Source organism: Pseudorasbora parva, chromosome 4 (genome assembly GCF_024679245.1).
Source record: "Pseudorasbora parva isolate DD20220531a chromosome 4, ASM2467924v1, whole genome shotgun sequence".
NCBI lineage: Eukaryota > Metazoa > Chordata > Actinopteri > Cypriniformes > Gobionidae > Pseudorasbora > Pseudorasbora parva.
Genome location: NC_090175.1, coordinates 4,377,803 through 4,393,166, shown reverse-complemented (window position 1 = coordinate 4,393,166; position 15,364 = coordinate 4,377,803). Strand labels below are relative to the sequence as shown.

At 39.5% G+C, this 15,364-nt stretch overlaps 2 protein-coding genes across 2 annotated transcripts in view; both read left to right on the top strand.

The window, feature by feature from the left end:
• Positions 1-8,408, top strand: part of LOC137073728 (uncharacterized) — a 32,151-nt gene extending 23,743 nt beyond the window's left edge. The window contains exons 4-8 of the mRNA XM_067442433.1: positions 524-850; positions 1,322-1,579; positions 2,758-2,853; positions 7,810-7,853; positions 7,965-8,408. Coding sequence (XP_067298534.1) covers positions 524-850; positions 1,322-1,579; positions 2,758-2,853; positions 7,810-7,853; positions 7,965-8,408 — 1,169 coding nt within the window. The remainder of the gene's footprint in view (positions 1-523; positions 851-1,321; positions 1,580-2,757; positions 2,854-7,809; positions 7,854-7,964) is intronic.
• A 5,424-nt stretch (positions 8,409-13,832) lies between these two features.
• Positions 13,833-15,364, top strand: part of LOC137072674 (polymeric immunoglobulin receptor-like) — a 42,913-nt gene continuing 41,381 nt past the window's right edge. Inside the window, exons 1-3 of the mRNA XM_067440586.1 lie at positions 13,833-13,903; positions 13,991-14,287; positions 14,374-14,694. Of these exons, the coding sequence (XP_067296687.1) occupies positions 13,861-13,903; positions 13,991-14,287; positions 14,374-14,694 (661 nt within the window). The 5' untranslated portion in view covers positions 13,833-13,860. The remainder of the gene's footprint in view (positions 13,904-13,990; positions 14,288-14,373; positions 14,695-15,364) is intronic.

Sequence of the window (15,364 nt, the reverse complement as noted above, 5' to 3'; positions counted from 1 at the left end):
CAGATATGATAAAGGATATTCAGCATATATAAAGTATTTTTGTAGAGGTCAGTGGTCCGTGTGCTCTGACCTCATTAGGACTGATATTAAAGATAAATGGGCTCATTCTGGAAGATTCTCTCTGTATGACAACACAAGATCAGAAGTCCTCACTGTGACCATCAGAGATCTGAGTGAAGGGGATTCTGGGACGTACCAGTGTGGAACTGATATATATGCAAAAATAGATCTCTACACTGAAGTGAAGCTGGAGGTTATAACAGGTGAGTAACTGAGAGCCTCAAACCCATGACGATCTCCTCAACATCACGATACTCAACACTGACTGTAATTACTGCCGTTCACACGTCTCACTCATAACAGACGCCAGCAATAACCTTTTTATCTCCTGATCTAACATTTACACTCATAATCTGGACCTGCTTTCATTACTTCACTTTCAGTCAGTCATGCATTATTGGACAGAATCATGAATATATCTGCTCATTGTAACATTGCTGCTCTTTATTTGGATCTCAAACAGATGATTGTTGTGTGAAGAGCATCAGTCTATCAGCGGCTGCAGGAGGATCTGTGAACATCAGCTGCAAATACCCACAATCCCACAGGAGTGATGTGAAGTTTCTCTGCTGGAGATCTGGAGCTGATCTCTGTGCTGAAGAGACGTCTGTGAAGGAGAGCAGAAGATGGAGGAGTGAGGGAAAGATCCAGCTGTATGATGACAGAGAAGAGCAGCTCCTGACGGGAAGCATCAGTCGTGTGACTGAACAAGATTCAGAATACTGGTGTGGAGTTCAGTCTGATCAAGGACACAAGAGCTTCATCACACGAGTGCGGATCACTGTTACAGGTACTGAGGGTTTCATCACTGATATTAAACCATAATACAATTAAAAATATTAATTTGTACTACAGTGTTTGGCATTCTAGCATTAGTGTGATTTGAACACAGTATTACAGTTTTTTAACTCTAGTACAGGTGAGGTCATCTGGATGCAGTAGAAGTGCATGTTTTAGTTCATCTGTGTGTCCTTTTACCACACTTGTACTATAGTTAACTGCAGTTAAGGGTGTTCATCCAGTCACACTGATGAGTACTGTATTATTCAGTGTGAAACCACAGGCTTCAGTTCTGGGAACTCAAACTAACAGCTTGTGATTAAGTGTGTGTGTATCAGCAAACATGAATTCTGAGTAGTGAATGTGTGAATGACGTCAGTAACAAGCAACTGTACCATGAGAAAAGAGATGTCAAGTTCTGCGTGTGAAAAAAATATAATTTAGCAATTATTTTTTCTCTTTTTATATACAAAATTCCCAGAAACATCAACCTTATCATCATCATCATCATCATTATCATCATCATCGACATCATCATCATCATCATCATCATCATCATCATCATCATCATCATCATCGACATCATCATCATCATCATCATCATCATCATCATCATCATTACCACCATCGACATCATCATCATCATCATCATTACCATCATCATCCTCATCATCATCATCATCATTACCATCATCATCATCTGCTTTCTCATCAGTCAGAACTCCTACATCATCAGCAGGTGCTCTTCTGCTGAAACAAACATATGATCAATGGGTGTAGCTTGTGAGCACCACCCCAACTAAAATAAATAATAACATTAATTTTTTTACATTTCAAATATGTTAACAAAAATAGCAAACCAGTGGCTGACAGAGAAACAGAAGTTGGCTTCCAGTGACTTTGCAGGTCAAAAGATATGCTCATAACTCTTGACTAGATAGGACTCTACATTTCCAACCTTAGAAACAACATTTAGTTGGAAGTTTCTCGGCATGTCACATTTAACCTCAGGTGACTGTCTCTGTAAACACTGACAATGGTGCATTTACAGGGTTAATTCCTCATGCGGTGGAACAATGTATCGTACACATTCACATGCTTTCTACAATCACAGAAATGCTCACACGCTGTATTTTTCTTCATTTTGCGGGAAGTGTCCATGTGTTGCCAAGTGTGGTTTTACAACAGAATCAGAATACTTTTAAACTTTAGTTGATGGTTGATACCCCCCCCCCCAAACACAAACACACACACCCCATATGTGTACAATTAAAAGTTTGAAATATTGCATTAATTGTGCTTGACTGAAAAGCTTGTTTTGAAATATTTTGCATTCTAAAAATAGTGTAATTGCATTGCATTACACACAAAAAAAGTTCCGGGGACACCAGAAACTTAAATTACATCTTGTGGAATCGGGGATAATAGTTCATCTTTAACATCTAGCACAGGTTTATCTCCCAATGATAAACCTGTGCTAGATGTTAAAGATGAACTATTATCCCCGATTCCACAAGATGTAATTTAAGTTTCTGGTGTCCCTGGAACTTTTTTTGTGTGTGCGCCTTTAAATGCAAATGAGCTTCTTCTCCCCACCCCCTTTCCAGAAGAGGGCAGTTCCCTTACAGCTTGTGCTTCAGATACTCCGGCAACAACTAAACTGGAGAATGTCGCACACTGAAAATGTCGTAATTGTTTTAGGTATGGCATAATGTTATGGGAATGGCATAATTTGAGTTATTTGGGATTTGAGAGATATATGGGATATGGCCATTGGGCTACTTTTTAGGCTATTTTTGACTGGCCATTGTCCAGTAACATGTTCTGGTCAGTCCTCCTCCAAACTTCAATGATCTGACCTGATATTTAGCTCAGATGAGGAATCCGATTCTCTGATTATTTCTCCTGTGTTTCCAGGCTCTTCTCTGCTCGTCCCTCTGGCTCTGGTTCTTCTGGTTCTGATCATCGCTGGACTCGTATTCCTGTTTCTCTATAAGAAGAATCAGTCTCAAGGTAAATCTCTTATAAATGAAACAAAAACTCTCCATTTATACCAAGTTTAAAGGGATCATGAACTCAATTGTTTTATTGTTTTATAATGTTTCATGGCGTGCACATATAATGTTAGTATGATTTATTTTACATCAAATACTGTCATAATTTAGAGATAATACGCAAACAAGTCATTGGAATGAATGAAATGTGTTTTATAAGGAATTAAAATAATAATAAAACATTCACAGCATATGCTTAAGAAATCGTTTAATTAACTGCTGTGATTGGCTACTGTGAGACTTCAGTGTAAATGCCCACTGCTGTGATTGGCTGCTGTGAGACTTTAGTCTAAATGCTCACTGCTGTGATTGGCTGCTGTGAGACTTTAGTCTAAATGCTCACTGCCGTGATTGGCTGCTGTGCGACTTCAGTGTAAACGCCCACTGCCGTTATTGGCTGCTGTGCGACTTCAGTGTAAACGCCCACTGCCGTGATTGGCTGCTGTGCGACTTCAGTGTAAACGCCCACTGCCGTGATTGGCTGCTGTGCGACTTCAGTGTAAACGGCCACTGCCGTGATTGGCTGCTTTGCGACTTCAGTGTAAACGCCCAACGTCCGAATCGAAGTTCATGTTTGATTTGATACATTCGGTAGGTTTGTTGGTTTCACATTGCAATCCTGTGAGCCGCTAGGCTAGCGCACTAAAACGTTTCACAAATTTGCGTCCTGTAAGTTGCATTCATCTATTTGGCCTGCATCTCGACATTGTTTGGCTTAACTGACGTCCATCTGATGTCAGCTTGTTGTCATTCGGCGGGTAACTTTGACAAGAATGGATGAACAGATACATTGGTGCCACTAATGGACGTTAATTCTTATGCTTCAGGAATTTTTCCACATGCAACGCTCGTTAGTAATTTTAAGTCTCATGTTTTGTTGGGGGTTTGTAATAAATTCAGAGTGTCCTATGTATCAAGTATAGCCTGGCTTCCCTATTCCTCTGATCACGCATGATCAGATTCTGAAATTAGTCAAGGGGCGTTCCCTACCCCTTTGAGGTACGCTACCTCCAATGATTTCAGGAGCCGCGCTCCTCTTAGACACGCTGTCTTTAGTAGTTACGTAATCTGACGCATAGAATTCAACAACGTTATTGTGTTGGGGGATTCTGCTTCAAGGATGTATCACGAGCTGCCTAATATGGCAGCTCGAGCATCTTTGAGCCTAAGCCTAAGCCTTTCGCCAAATCAAAGATTGTCTATAAATTTCATTCTCAAAGTGGTCCTGACTGAAATGGAGCTTGAGTGATCGAATGGAACTCAAGCGTAGTTCAGGCAGAACACTGATCGCTAAACGTTATCAGCTGACGCTCAGCTGATTTGTTACTCCACCTACTCTAATCAATTATAGTATTTAAGCTCATTCAAATTCATGTTCCTCAGTCTGTCGCACAGACATTTACACCCACCTCCACCCCTTCACCTCCTAGTATCTTCATTATCAAGTATTGGATTCTGTGTAGAACTCTTATTGTTACCATTTATATTTTCTGTAATATATGCTAAGAAATAGTGATGGCCAAATGAGGCTTCCTGAGCCACTGAGGCTTTCCAGCCCATTGCTTCACCAAAAGGTTCATTTACCTGAAGCCTCATGAAACAGTGTGCTCCCTAGTGACACCTGCTGTGCAAAGCAATGCATCGCACACAAATCTATTCATCCTGAGCAACCAAATTGTCATAGTGTGGGCACACCCTTTTTCTATTGCCTGTGTATTAATAAAGTATTTTACTCTGCCTGTATTAACCTATGCACACACAACTCACACAAACACACAACTTTGTGTTCAACTATTCAGTAGTTCTTTGGGTTAGTGATGACAGTGAATGCCCAGAATGATTGTAAATAAATTATTGTGAGTGCAGTGCTTATGGGACTGGAATTATGGAACAGCAAACTGCAACAGGGATGGGAAAAGCTTTCCCTAATACAGTCTTATAATAATATTAATAATAATAATAATAGCAATAATATATAATAATAACACTAGGCCTACTACTAAAATATGAGGCGCTGTACAAGCCATAATTCATTCTGGTACTCTCACACACATACATTCTCATTTCACATATATATATATATATATATATATATATATATTAGGGGTGTAACGGTTCACAAAATTCACGGTTCGGTTCGATACGATACACTGGTGTCACGGTTCGGTACGGTTCGGTATGTTTTAGATACAGCAAAGAGAGAAAAATTGGCAGAAATTACCTTTTTTTATTTTTTTTATTAAAACTAACAAAGTATGATTTTTTGTTGTTGTATGATTTTACCCATCTTCTATGTAGTTACAGGAATAAGACATTAGCTCTTTACATTAGCGAGTGCGGTGCGTGTTGCGTTGCAGGAGCCCCACACCCTGTAGTGCTTTACATATGCTGCGTTTGCAGGCCGCAACTGATCCGCTGTTGCACACCACAAACACAGCATTTATTCATTATTTTTTATTTAAAATCCAAAAGTTTTTACTGAACATGCCTCGTCAGAATTCCAATTTTCTTTGTTTAGCCTACTCTTTAATAGAAGTCAGGTTACGTAGCCTACTACATTTAAACAACATTTTATTAAATTCATTTATTCATATTTATATACTTTAGATTTAGCTCACACAAGTGGCAAAACATTTAAACATAGTTTATAGCCTTAAATCACAAACATTTTAAATTAGAAACTTACAATAGTCTATTCAAAAACAGCCGACTCTCGTCTTTTCTTTCGTTTTTACACCCTTTTAAAAGAAATCCTGCAGGTCAAAAAGAACTTTGCTTTTCACCTCAGAGAAAGTACGAGTGCTCTCCATTATGGCATTTTTTTAACCTACATGCCAGGTAAGGTGTCGTTTTGTTGCTTTACTTGAGAAAAAAAAAGCCATGTGTTGACTTTGAAACAAGAGTATATTTTAAATGAGATGCATCTGTGGTGAAATTACTAGATTTTCGCGTCAGTACATGTTTATTTTAATGCGAACAATGTTCTACCACTTTAATGCAGCAACGCAGCGCAGCAAAAAATACACTCGGTACGAAAACGATCCGTGCACTGCTGCAGACGCACCGTTCCTGGAACAGACTGACGGACAGCATCCGCGTGCAGTTTGAAAGCTGTCATCCGTTAACATGGGTACGGAAAAAAAATACGCACCGCACACGCACTGCGGACGGAGTATGTGTGAAACGGGCGTTAGGTCTCATATCCGCGGCTATAAATGGACCACTCGCCGCGGTGATGTCTTTTGCCATTTGAATAAGTTGGAAATGTCTGTCTAAATGCTGCGGGGATAGTTTGTGGGATAGTTTGTGGCTGTTTCTCCTTTTTATCGTCTTGTTGTCGGCGTAAAGACAACAAGATCGTCTTGTTGTCGGCTTTGATTGACATGACATGAATTATTCCCGCTGCTGTACTCTACACCAGACCTGTTGGTTATTGGAGGATCTATTTCTGGTTTGTTAAACACAATAGCCATTTTGCCACGAGCATTCAGCGCGTAGCCTACTGAGTAAGCGAGCACCTGACTGAGCAGCCTAAAACATATTTGGTGTTTTTTTTTCGTTCTTTCACTTCGGCGGTGTCAGGGGCATTGCCTGTTATGTCGTTTTGGTTATTGGGCTACCTTGTTGAACGCATATTATTATATTTCACACACTTTTTTATTTTCCAAATTCTAATTAATTAGTCCAAGAAGAACCGTTCGGTACATAATGCGTACCGCGTACCGAACCGAAAGCCTCGTACCGAACGGTTCAATACGAATACGCGTATCGTTACACCCCTAATATATATATATATATATATATATATATATATATATATATATATATATATAATAATTACGTAGTATAGGTATTACAACTAGGCTAATTTACTCTAATAATCTACTGAACTATGTATAATTTACTCTAATAATCTACTAAACTAAGTATAATGTAATATAATATATATATAATACAGCTATGATATATAATGATATCGCTACTACATACAACCAACACCTCAACACCAATGCAAATGCTTACTGCAAACCCCACAAGAGGCGCGAGGTTTCGAACCACTTTTATCCGAAAGCGATCCTCAGAATGAAGCAATGACGTAATCAACAGAAAACGAGGCCTCGTTTGTCATCGTCACGTGATTTTCACGGAAACGATACAAGCCTCGAATCGGGGCTTCATATGGAACGCCCCTTTTTGCTCGACACAAGCTCCGGAGCCTCGCTTCAGATGTCCCATCACTACTAAGAAACTTTTGGTTATTATGAAGGCTGGGGGGATTCTGCTTCAAGGATGTATCTCGAGCTGCATCTTTGAGCCTAAGCCTAAGCCTTTTGCCAAATCAAAGATTGTCTATTAATTTCATTCTCAAAGTGGTCCTGACTGAACTGTTGATTATAGCATTATATTTAGATTGTGGCAGTGGTTCACAAACTGGGTGGGGGGGTGAAGTATAGTGTACAGTCTGCAGATTATTGTGCAAAAGAAACCTCTGCAGTGTGATAAGAAACTAAAGTGCATAATTATGCTGTTTATTTTGTATATATACAAAATGATGTTGATGATGAAATGTTTTGTTTTGGCCTGAAGCTCCGCCCTCCACCTATTGACCAATTATGAAGTCAATAGTGTTTCGGCATCCGGGTTGCCAGTTCTGCTCTAGTTACCACAGCTGCAGCTACAAACGTACTAGATCGTCTCTTGACATGAGGGTCATTTACCTGTACCACTCTCACTAGCTCGCCTTTGTTACACTATCATGACAGATATATTTCAGAACCAGCCGCTATCAAAACAATCTGGCTGCGGGCCAAATATTATCGCTGGCGGGCCGCCAGTTGTCGACCACTGATGTAGGACATCAATGTTGAAATGTGTTATAATGTCATTATTAATTTAGGACAATTGTTTTTATCAGGCGGTGATTCATCATCTCAGACTGGACCAGGAAAACATGAAGAGGTGAGTCCAGTTACTCTATAAAATGTTGATTTTTATTCAAAAAATTAATGTCTGAAGACTTCCATCCTGACGATCTTCAGAGTTGTAAATCATTTCTCCATCTCTCCTCAGGTTTCTGACACTGGTTATGATTATGAGGAGATTAAAGACACTCATAAAGAATTACCCACAAACCCCTCTGATTCTTCTGACGCTGTTTATTCCACGGCTCAATTACCCACAAGCCCCTCTGATTCTTCTGACGCTGTTTATTCCACTGCTCAATTACCCACAAGCCCCTCTGATTCTTCTGACGCTGTTTATTCCACGGCTCAATTACCCACAAACCCCTCTGATTCTTCTGACGCTGTTTATTCCACGGCTCAATTACCCACAAGCCCCTCTGATTCTTCTAAATGCATTGACGCTACAGTAGATAAATCCACTGCTGACTCTCAGTGCTGCATCACATCTGCTGAGGATCTGAATTACGCAGTGGTGAATTTGTGCGTCAACAGTGACAGTATCAGGAATAATCAGGATTACAGTGAATGCGCTGCTGTCAATCAAGCTTGACAAGTCACAGCAGAATATAAATGAACTGAACGTTTTTTATCACCTTGTCTTAGGCATTAAGTTTAGGTATTTTGTCAGTCTTCAGTGTTGCTCTTTTGCCTCCTATTTTAGACATAGTCTTACCATTCAGACTTTTGTCTGTTGGCATGAAGTCTATAGATTATAACAAATTTAAAGGAAACGGATCTTCTTTGTAGGCCTCAGTATTCAATGCATGGCAGATTTTTACTGTGAAAAGGACAGATTCTGAGAGACCTATAGTTATTTGGGATCTAGAAGAACCCTTAATTGTAATACTGGAATGACAAACTGTGCGCACAGGTTTGGTGAGAGCAGGAATAAGATTTCACATCTCAGGTCATATGACCAATGGATTACTGCAGAAAAGCAAAAAAAGACTGGCATCTGCTCTGTTTGAACTGTGCAAAAAATAGTTTCTTTTCCTGTTCTGCCACTAAATGTTGGTAATATCTGAGGATGAATTCCCTAAGATCAGTGTGGATGTGGATGTAAGAGATTGGCAGGAGGTTGAATTCTGCTCTCTTTTAGAGCGCCTGAACTTGGTCTATTTTAACACCATTTGAAAGAAAGCTCTTTACTGTGTTTGTGTAATATTTCTCAATATAAGAGCCCTAACTGAATTCCAGAGACTAAGTGGACCAAATTTGTTGAGTCTGGCGCCTCTCTAAAAGGTAGTTGAAGGTAGTTATGTTCCCTTTCGTTCAGTCACTCCGGCGTAATGTCAGTGACTGACGAATGGGGTTTTTGCCTAGAAGCCAATCATGCTCGAGATCTTAGAAAGCGCCCAATGGCAGTGCCAATGCCATGAGCATGCGAGATTTGCATGCGTAACTCCGCCTACCCACATGCGTATATAAGGAAGTAGCTGGCATGATCGCATTATGTTTCTGCTTTGGAGCCAAGAGCATCTCTTCACTCCGGCAAGCCTGAATGCTGAAGTTCTCTCTTCAGTCTTCAAGACGAGCGGTTCTCCAGGGTGTTGGTGTACGGCGCGTTCCAGCGATCTCACATTGCCTGCCTGCTGATCTGTGCAGTGATCTGCAACAGCTGTGTGTGTCTTCCCTGGGCGCTTCGGCACTCTGTAGAACTTTCCTCTCACAAAAAGAGCTTGCGTGTGGCACGTCTTTTTCAAGACAGTTTGCCCGCGCACTTCCGGGTGTGATCGATATCCGTTGCTGTCTTTGGGGCGCATTCACTGCTCGATGTATTTGGGCTTCAGCACGTTCGGACAGTGTTTGTGGATGTGCTGTTTTCCCTCTGCGGGAACATGACCATCGCGATGTTGTGGTCGAGAGAGTCCCCTCTGCCACACCCCGATCTACCGTCTCCGAGAGAGGTGGTACTTTGGCTGGTGGCCAGGGTGACCTGAGGGCGGTGCTGTGGTATTAAGAACCCCGACGATCATTCCTCGGGCCAGGAATGTTTTGAGTCTGACCTTGGTAGTCCTGTGTTAAGTGGAGGATTTTGACCGTACTATCTTGCATCAGGGCACTCACGCTTGAACAGGGCACTGGAAGACAGCTGAGTGGCGTGTCTACATTGGGACCCCCATTCGTCAGTCACTGACGTTATGTCGGAGTGATTGAACGAAAGGGAACGTCTCGGTTACGTATGTAACCCTCATTCCCTGAGGAGGGAACGGAGATGTAACGTCCCGCTGCCACATCTTCTGTACCGCTGGAACGGCCGAGAGTTCAGTCTTGGCTCCTCAGCAGGTAACATAATGCGATACTTGCCAGCTACTTCCTTATATACCCATGTGGGTAGGCGGAGTTACGCATGCAAATCTCGCATGCCCATGGCATTGGCACTGCCATTGGGCGTTTTCTAAGATCTCGAAGATGAGGCGAAATCCCTATTCTAGGCGAAACCCCCATTCGTCAGTCACTGACGTTACGTCTCCATTCCCTCCTCAGGGAACGAGTGTTACATACGTAACCGAGACGTTTTTTATATAAGAAACCAACTGAGAAAAAAAAAAAAAAGGAATTGAGATCTACAATGGCAGATTTCATATTAATAGCATAAAATAGCTATAATGCATGTTTCAATCTTTTGCATGGGTAAGAGTGTCCTGTTTGCGGGATTTCAGAAAAGGGTTGTCATATTTGTATTGGTTGTTCAAGGCTAAATTCAATTTTTTTGGTGTGTTAGGAGATTTGGTTTTCTCTTTACAAATTGTATTTTTGGACCAAAATATAGTGCTTCAAACAGTGAAAAACAGTTGATTAACTTCTTGCTTGGTAAGGCTAAAATGGCAATATGGCTGACAAGAAAGATTAAAATGCTTCTCAATGGAGGAACTGATCCATATGTTTAAGGCTTTGGTAAAAATGTTAATTTTGGAGTATACATTTTATGAATTGATGAATTACTCTCTTTTTGGGATACTGAAAGTATTTTATGGCAACGAAGAGAAGAGAGTGATATGATGTTATAAATGGACATTATTGTGTGATTAGCCTATTTATGTTGTGTAGGTATACATTTTAATGTGTTTTGTGTAAGATAATATGTATAGCTTTTATAAGTGTTTTTAATTAAAAGAAGTTTAAAAGTCAAGTGTATCTCTCTCTCTCTCTCTCTCTCTCTCTCTCTCTCTCTCTCTCTCTCTCTCTCTCTCTCTCTCTCTCTCTCTCTCTCTCTGTGTGTGTGTGTATGCGTGCGCTGTGGTACGAAGCTTTAATTCAAATATATTGCTAATTGATTCACTGTTTCGAAGCACCACACGCTGGTGACATCTGCTGGTCAAAACCCCAACAACAAAACTTCATGCCAAAAATTCATAAAAACAGCTTTTACAAACACACTACAAATGTTTATTGAATGTAAAATCAGATTCAATTAACTAATCATCTATTACCATTAAATATTAAGTGTCTTTACAATGTGTATTGTATTGTAAATACCTCATTAAAATGCCAACAGAGACTCATCAGCGATCAAGAAAAAGACGCTATCAGGAAAAAGACGCTTCATTCTCAGGTAATAGACACTTGTTCAATGATTTATGGGTTCATAGAGATCCATTGAAACTTCTTAACCAAACCACTGTTTCGAAACAAAAGATTCATCGAGATTTCAAAGCTTCATGAATCAGTGTTTCGCAAGCGCCCATCACTAGCGGTACGAGTGAGTATGCGCTTTCTCTTTCTCTTTTGCATGCTGTCCCTGTTTTAGGTTAATATTGTTTGAATGGAACACAAATACAGTATTTTGTCTTTTATGAAATGCTGTCATCAAGTGTTTTTGCTGGTCGGCAATGTCGGGTCAAAGCCAATCAAAGTTTTAACAACTTTATCCCGCAAAGAAGAGATCGAACTCGCGCCTGATGAATTGCTCTGTGGAGGGTTGCAGCTTGGCTGTGGGAGTTGGCTTTGATATCATAATGTCTGCTTCTAGAATCAACAGCCCCGTTGTTCTTTTCTTTGATATCACTGATACCTTTGAGAACATAAACGGTGTAGTTCAGAGGGGAGTAGTAAAGATGAGCTCCTGATTAATAAATTATCTGGGCTTGGAAAAGTTGTGTTTCAAATTATGGAAAGGATTCCACAGTGTGTTAATAATAATGTTGTGTGTTTTAATTTTTTTTACAGTAGTAATAGCAACCCTCTATGTACACCTTGATAACATAATCACCACTGGCTAGTACATTTTTTTAGTTTACTAGGTAGACTGAAATACTATTTTATTTATATTAGTGCTGTCCAATCGATTTATCACGATTAACCGTGATACAGCTGAAGAATAAAGCGCTGTTCTCCTACCCATAAACCCCCATGGCTTGTTAAAACTACTCTGATATCTTTACACGCTGTGACTTAACATCCAGTGAGAAATAATGGCTGGACTGATTGTTTGGTGTGCATTAAGTGTTGGTTTGAGATGACGCATGTCACAATGCAGCACATTTTGAGTTATTCTTATGTGTTACGTGCTTATAAGATGTAAACGGGATGATGACGCAACATTTATGTAAGATGTGACTGTGGAGGTGTAGACAGGAAAAACAACCACAAACAAAACGTGAAGCTTACATAGTTTATTAAATCAAATGTAATATGTTCAAAAGAACCAGTAAACGTGAAACACAAATAATAAACAAGAGAATCGCCCAAATCAATGAAATAATCAAAACCAAACCCCCACTACTACTAACCCAAACCTCTAAACTAACTAACAAAGAAAAATGTAGAAACAAAATCGAGATCTTCAGCGTATACGACACCTTAAATAAACTACGCTGAATATCAAAACCAAAATACAATTGAGGGCGAATTCTCCCTTTAACTAACTAACATGACACAAAAACTACCTATCTAAATAAGACAACACAAACTCAAATCAATAACCAAAGACAATCAAAGACTTGGCCGAGTAAAACACCGCGTTTGTCTCTCAACAACAGCGTGTAACACGTTGATCTCAAAACACCTGTGCGCAATCAACTCTAGCGTATACACATATTCTCTCAGACAGAACTATAAGAATAATAAGTATAAGAATGAGTATAAGAATAATTCCAGAAAAAGATGTTAAATCAGAACCAAGTAGTCAAGTGTCTAACAGATAATCAGGGTACTTTACAAGACGACAGAAAGTGCGGAAAAATGAGTGAGAGCTCGCGCTGATCAGCCCTCACTACCCATTCATGAAAACCGGGGCCTTTTAACATGCCAGCACATCAGCGGATTGGTTGAACGTCACTCATTGCGTCGAACGTCACTCATTGCGTCGAACGTCACTCATTGCGTCGAACGTCACTCATTGCGTTGAACGTCACTCATTGCGTCTTACATGATGATGCCATACTGTACAGCCGAGTTTCCCAATGGTCCCAAGAATAACTAATAAAACAGAAGAGAAACAAACCAAAACAATACAAAACACATGGAATGTAACAATATGTAACATTTGTAAAAAGTGTTTTGAACGGTTAACTCATTATTTTGTATTGTATAAGTTAAATATGATCAAGCTCTTTACTGTCCTTGAATGTAATAAAATGAATGTAAACCATCTGCAGTGAGTCTTTCCTCAGGTAGGGGGAGCTATACAGCCTATGTATATCCAGTAAAATCTGAGGGACCTAACAATCTTCAAAAGCATTACCTGCGGTCATCTTTTCTCTATAAATGATTCAAATAGAATAATACATTGTATTGATATAATGCTGGGAATTCACACTTTTCGATTTTGTCTCTGCAATTAATTAGATTGTATTTATCCTCCCTAAGAGCAGACATAGAAATGTCCAACATTTGTTGCACAGTTTTTACTGAAATCAGGAAGTGTAACTTCCTCTTTCACAGCACTTAGTTTAGTACTGGGTCAAAGGAAGTCTATATGATGTCACACTATAAACCCCTTACGAACAGCCCTCTTGCGCACAGAGATTCAGCCGAAAGAAGACTGAACTCAACTCACAATGAAGATCCTCCTCATCTTCTTGACTTTCTACCTGATCTCAGGTCAGAGCTTTTCTCTTTCATCACTGCAGTAATGATGCTGTTTTCTGTTCATGAGGTTTCTGATCACAGTATCAATCTGATTGACAGGTGCAGTGAGATGCTTTAGCGTCACTGGATATTCTGGAGCAAGTCTTCTGGTTGATTCACAGAAACTTTGGTACAGTTCCTCTGCTAAATATGTGGTTAAACATGACCCATGGAGAACCATAGTAAATTACAGGAAACACAATGAATGGATTAGTGAAGGAAGATTTGTTCTTTTTTGCAACAAATATGGAAACCTCATGATATTCATCCGAGAACTGAACACACACGATGCTGGAAAATACAGAATCAGGGTTCTTAATAAGTGGTATATAGATATAACTTTGAATGTGAATACAGGTAAGTAATTCAAGAGTGTAATGAAACTACCAATATTAAAGGTATGGATAATTGTGAAGTATATTTCTTTATTATGTGAATGACAGATTCCTGTTGTAAAGTGCCAAAGACAGTGAAGGTGAAGATTGGAGAAACTGCCGCCTTCAGCTGTGAATATTCACAGAATCATATTAATGATCCCAAAATCATATTCAAAGAACAACACAACTCCATTGACGAGTTGATACACACCTCTAGCACATTAAATATGGAAGGACGATTGAGTGTTTCTGATGACAGACATAATAAACTCATGACTGTGAGAATTACAGCTGTGACACCAGATGATGGAGGAGTTTATTTATGTGGAGTTTGGATCTACAGACTCTTCTACTCCATTAGTGGTAAAGTTCGTCTTCATATTATGGGTGAGTAGAGCAAACTCTCAGTATCATCTAGACTAAGCTAATACATGTGCTGGTCATATAAATAGAATATCATCAAAAAGTGGATTTATTTCACTAATTCCATTAAAAAAGTGAAACTTGTATATTATATTCATTCATTACACACAGACCGATATATTTCAAAAGTTTATTTATTTTAATTTTAATGATTATAACTGACAACTAAGGAAAACCACAAATTCAGTATCTCAGAAAATAAGACTTTACTTAACCCTTGTGTGGTGTTCATATTTGTGTTACTCAGCCAGTGTTCATGGGTCTGGTGGACCCGCTGCATTTTTGGGCTTTTAATTCAACAAAATCAAACATTTTGTGTTAAAATACTCAACAGATGTTTACTTCATCCCAATTACAAGCCATATGAACAGCATATATGGTTAATATTTTCTCTTTAGCTTTGTTAGATCACATTTAAGAATTGCAACCTCGTGTGGGAACGGCAGGGGTAGAAACAAAACTCACTCTTTCACTCTCTCACACTTACACACAATCTCTCTCTCTCACACACACACACTCACACACACACACACACACACACACACACACACACACACACACACACACACACACATACGCGTTTTTGTGATAAACAGGTACTTATGAAAAATGCATTACATATGAGGACATGCCT